Source organism: Gordionus sp. m RMFG-2023, chromosome 3 (assembly GCF_954871325.1).
Source record: "Gordionus sp. m RMFG-2023 chromosome 3, tfGorSpeb1-WG-v2, whole genome shotgun sequence".
Taxonomy (NCBI): Eukaryota; Metazoa; Nematomorpha; class Gordioida; order Chordodea; family Parachordodidae; genus Gordionus; species Gordionus sp. m RMFG-2023.
In genome coordinates, this window is record NC_088777.1 from 18,219,515 (window position 1) to 18,224,635 (window position 5,121).

The window sequence follows — 5,121 nt, forward strand, 5'->3', positions numbered from 1 at the left end:
TTCTAAAAATTAGATAGCGAAGGATGGAACATAAATTAGTAAAGAAGAGGTGATTCTATATGCTATTTTTTTTTTACATAAATATGATTTGCCAAAATGATTAATAAAAAATAATATTTTTCTTTTTTTCCCAATGAATGATATACTTTTGCGATCTTTTAATTTTAGAGGTTCGCTGGCGCCTTTTCCCCATTTGTTTTTTATTTTTTTTAAACAAAAATATCATATTTTTAATTTTTCTAATATTATAACGAGTTTTATTTATATATAAAAAAAAGAATTTGCGTTTTTAATTACTTTTAAAAAAGTTTTAAGCAAAATCATCGAATATTTAAAATAAATACAAATCAAAATATAATATAAAATATTTTGTAAGAATTTATCGCCGAAGAATATTTAAACTTTCAAGTAATTTTTTAATTTTTACAATCAAAATATTTGTAAAATATGTTTATTATTTTTATTTCAAAATAAAAATATGTGAATAAAATACAAAAATTTGTTTGAAAAAATAATTAAATTCGATACATCCCGATTATATTTAATTTGATTCTAAATTTACTTGATAAAAATTAATTTTTTTCGCACTAATTATCAAATTATTTTAAAAAATTAATTATTGATTATTTTTTTATTATGAAGAAATAAAGATATCCCCCCAAAACAAAAAAGATATCAAAATGTGAAAATAAATATTTTTAAAAAATTAGCCACGAAAAAAATAAACGAGGGGAATGATACATAAATTTGACGAGAAAGCCAAAGAATATAAAAATTTAGGGATACTCAATAATATCGATCTCAATAATGGCTTCCACATGAAAAGGAAACATTCGAGCACCAATTGCACCAAGCCGATGAAAAAGTCCTTCGCAATCGACGACATCTTGGAAGAAATTCCAAACGATACCAGTAATATGATCTCTAACATTCACAACGATTCTTTAAATAGTCAATGCTCATCTTTTAATGGCTCTAACATAAGCTTGAATTCTGTTGGCAGTAGTCTTCAAAACATCGCAGAAGTTGGAAATGATCACACAATCGAATTCACGAATAATCTTCACACAAAAATTAACGATAGCACCGAGGAAGAATGTGAATCGATGATCAATGCAAGGGATATGTGGAAATTCTATCAAAATCATCAGAATCCGCTATCTTACTATCACCACCAACCATACCTACCTTACAACTATTATTCTTTGTTAAAACACGATAACACCGACCCTAATATTTCCAACTCTACCACAATTAACCTAGAAAAAGACCAGAGTATTTCCAATCCATCTATTACTCGCAAATTAATCCAAAATGGTACGAGTACCAGCTCCGCAAAAGCCAACTCTACTTCCCGAACCCATAAAGGTTTGAACTTAAAAAAAATGTTTCTTTATCTTTACCTTTTTTAAAAAAATTTTTGCTCACTTTTTTCCTTCATTCTCTCAGATTTCTGTTATTTATTCTTTTTAGTTAAAAACACATATCCTAACGAATTCGATTTGAAAGACCCGGAAACATTAAATCGACTAAGCGTATGTACACTGAGAAAACACAAAGCGAATCGAAAACCGCGAACTCCGTTCACTTCTAGTCAATTGGTTTTGCTGGAAAAGAAATTTAGGAACAAACAATATCTATCGATAGCGGAGAGGGCACAATTCTCCAATTCACTGGAATTGTCGGAGACTCAGGTATATCTTTTTAAGCATACATAAAAAAATTTAGGAATAATATAAGCAAACATTCATTATATAAAAAATTATGTAATTTTAATTAATAAATTATTTATCATCAAATAGTCACGTATTACGATTTTTTTTTTAAAAAAAATTAGGTCAAAATTTGGTTTCAAAATCGAAGAGCTAAGCAAAAACGTATGAAAGAAGCCGAGATAGAGAAACAAGAAAAGTTGAGATTCGAACAAGATTTCAAACAAGACAAAAATAATCACTCTACTATTGATTTTTCGAACGAAAATCTAAAGCATTTAGATGACACGCCAAACGAAGATTCCATGACCGAATCGGAGTATGTAGAGAAAAATATTGTCAATACTCACAAAACGAAAAATGAAGCCAACTGTAAAATCAAATCTGATTCTTCAGGTAACCATTTGTCGATATCCGTTGATCTCCCGATCACCAATTCCGAGAAAACGTCTGATCTAGTTTATTCGAGTGGCAACCTTTTGCGTGATAAAGAGAACAATTTCTCAACTAATTCCAAGACCGAGCCAACGTTTCCTATTAACTCGATTTTTAAATTAGATCTAGAAACACCTTTTGAGTTAGATACTATGTTCAAAGGTTACCCATTTTATTCCGGATACAATGCCAAAAGTAATCTATACAATCATCAAATGACTCAACTAATGAGGAATATATTCAATCATTATAGTTGGCCTATATCATAAAAATTTATAGCAATCATAATTAATATTTGCCCTATCAAAAACTCCAGTTATTTATTATATTTAAAAAATAGCTAAAATTATACGATGAAATACAATTATTTAATTCAATGTTTTTCATTTCTAATTACAAGTAGAAACAATCCAATTTTATTATAAAAAGCTTTGATTGTCTGTTTTCTTCTAACTTAATATATATATTTATTATATATTATGATGTACAAAAAAAGAAAACAAAAAATATATAATTATAACAAAAAGTGCCAATAAAAAAATTATTTTTTGAAATTCAAGGAATTTTAATTGTTTTTAAAAAGTATAATTTGAATTGTATTTGAAACAATTCTTTATTAATTGCATTTTAGTAGATATCAATCACTTTTAAGTAAAAATAGTGAATATTTAATTTATAAGTATATATCTACAAACATACGAATCGAATAATTCCTTATCTGTACGAATAATTAAAACCACTATTCGATTCGAATTTGATTTTTTTTGAAATATTGAAAGTGAAGAAATAATGGGTGATTAAATTTTTAAAAAATATTTAGATATGGATGTAAAGTTTTTAAAAAGTCTAAGCACCCTCTGAATTTCAAACAATTTTGTCCTGAAATATTAAGGATAATTAATCTAGGGAGAATTAAATTAAAATTACTTCAAACAAGGCTGAATTTTCTAAAATTCAAAGAGTAGGTGCTATACGCATAGTGAATGAAATACAATTTTAACAAATAAGTTTAAAATTAAGAAAAATAATAGCTATAAATGATTTAAATTTTATTGATTCACTCATATCCTAATTCAATACCATACCTGATTACACTAGATTCCTGAATATCCTACGACATATACCATAAGTGTAGCCATGAATTTACTGGGGGGAGGTAGAGCACTATAAGGTGGTTTTATTCCCCCATAAATTTTATTGGAGGTTTTTAGGTCTACTTTTTTATAGGTATTCGGCTAGATTAGATTTTTATAAAAACAATTTTGTGTTTTCACTTTTTAATATATATAAATGCTTTTTTTCTAAAAGTTTTGATTCAAATTCTTCTTTACAGTGATATAATATAAACATTGGGAGCGAGGGGGCTGTCGGTCGATTTTTATTAGCTTAAAATGATATTTAAGAGATCAGGCAAATTTTCCGAAGGAGTGACCCCCTTCCATCTCCTTTGCTACGCTTATGACATATTCATATATAAGACAGTTATTTAAAACATAATGTTGCTAATCAAATCACTATCCATACCGTGATTAAACCTAATTAGTTCTTTTATTATCAAAGTTAATTAAATTTTTTAGTTGATTCTGAAATAACTATTTAAAAATTAGAAAAATTTAGGGTAAAGTGATCAATGCCCGACTATCGGTGGGAATTTTTTATCGAGGTTTCCTCACCCGTAGTTATTTTTACCTGGCCCGCGCCTTAAAATATTTTAGTACCAATTATCTGGTTCGGTCTGTAAAATTATCTGACCCAGTCTTTTTGAAACATTTTATGAAAGAAAATAAAATAAATTTGCTAAATTATTAGCTTTAAAAACATTTTCAAAACTTAGGTCCTCTCCGCAAAAATATTTTGAAAACCATTTGTCCGGCCAAGTTAAAAGATCTTATATCCCATCCGGGCTTCCTAGCTTCTAGTATATAACTATTTATTATTAATGAATCATGAATAATATTCTCAAATAACTAAAACAATTATATCTATTTTTATTATGAATTTTACAAACCTATGCAGAACAAGATCATTTTTCAAAAATATTAATTTATCCGAGACGTCAGCAAAATTTTAAGCATGGTGCAATATTTAATAAAATTTATATTTTCAAACCCTGCCCATATTGAAAAATTATATTTTAGAAAGAAATACAAGTAAAATAATATTAAACTATTCATTCTTATGGTTTTTTCCAACTGATTATATATGTTAGCGTCAATGTATTTTTCCAGGCAATGTGTTATTTTTTCAACTTTAAATTATTTTTTGAGCGCGTTTTTTTGAATTTATTAATTTGACTTTACCGGAAATGTATTCCATCATATTTGGAATACCTACCCGATGAATATCAGATAATTTTACTAATATATCAATTTCCATTTTTTCATAAAAATTATAAATGAGTCAAAAGTTATCGGTAAAAGTATCTACAATTCATAAGATATGTATTCTAAACATGCTGAAATATATTTCCGGCAAAATCAAAATTTAAAATTTAAAAAAACGCACTCAAAAAACGATTTAAAGTTAAAAAAATAACACATTACCGGAAAAAACACATTGCTAACATATATATAATCTAAATTTATTTTTTAAAAATCAGCCCGGCTCGGGTTTTGTAAAAAAACGGATTGTTAAAATTTTTTTCTTTTTTTTCTGGATTCCGGCTCGGGCCTTCGGGACATTACATCTTACTATATATTATCAGATGCACAAGTACTACATCCAAAAATATTAAAAATGATAATTTATATCCATATAATCGTAATTACTTGTGAAAGTAAAACATCCACATTAAAATGCCAGTTTATTAAACTGACCAAAATAAATATGTAATGAAATTATTTGAATGCGATTAGGTTAAATGCAAATTGATCTGAGAATTATCGAATAAATGCAAAGGTTTTAAAGTCCCTTTTAAATACATATAAATGTAATGTTAATTAATATCTATTAATTACGAATCCAGAGATTTATT

At 26.9% G+C, this 5,121-nt stretch overlaps 1 protein-coding gene across 2 annotated transcripts; it reads left to right on the top strand.

The window, feature by feature from the left end:
* Positions 1-393: 393 nt before the first annotated feature.
* LOC135926255 (homeobox protein DTH-2-like) lies at positions 394-2,439 on the top strand. Of its 2 annotated transcripts, XM_065462061.1 has the most exons (4): positions 394-408; positions 711-1,368; positions 1,474-1,694; positions 1,838-2,439. In XM_065462061.1, the coding sequence occupies exons 2-4, from the start codon at positions 735-737 to the stop codon at positions 2,414-2,416; spliced, it is 1,434 nt and encodes a 477-aa protein (XP_065318133.1). In that variant the 5' UTR covers positions 394-408; positions 711-734; the 3' UTR covers positions 2,417-2,439. The 2 variants fall into 2 exon arrangements, with proteins under 2 accessions (XP_065318133.1, XP_065318132.1); XM_065462060.1 differs by lacking the exon at positions 394-408 and having other exon boundaries at positions 632-1,368.
* Positions 2,440-5,121: the final 2,682 nt, after the last annotated feature.

Coding starts and splice junctions, on each gene's coding strand:
- LOC135926255 (XM_065462061.1), top strand. CDS start 735: ATGATACATAAATTTGACGAGAAAGCCAAAGAATATAAAAATTTAGGG. Junction 1,369..1,473: donor TACTTCCCGAACCCATAAAG/GTTTGAACTTAA, acceptor TATTCTTTTTAG/TTAAAAACACATATCCTAAC. Junction 1,695..1,837: donor TGGAATTGTCGGAGACTCAG/GTATATCTTTTT, acceptor AAAAAAAATTAG/GTCAAAATTTGGTTTCAAAA.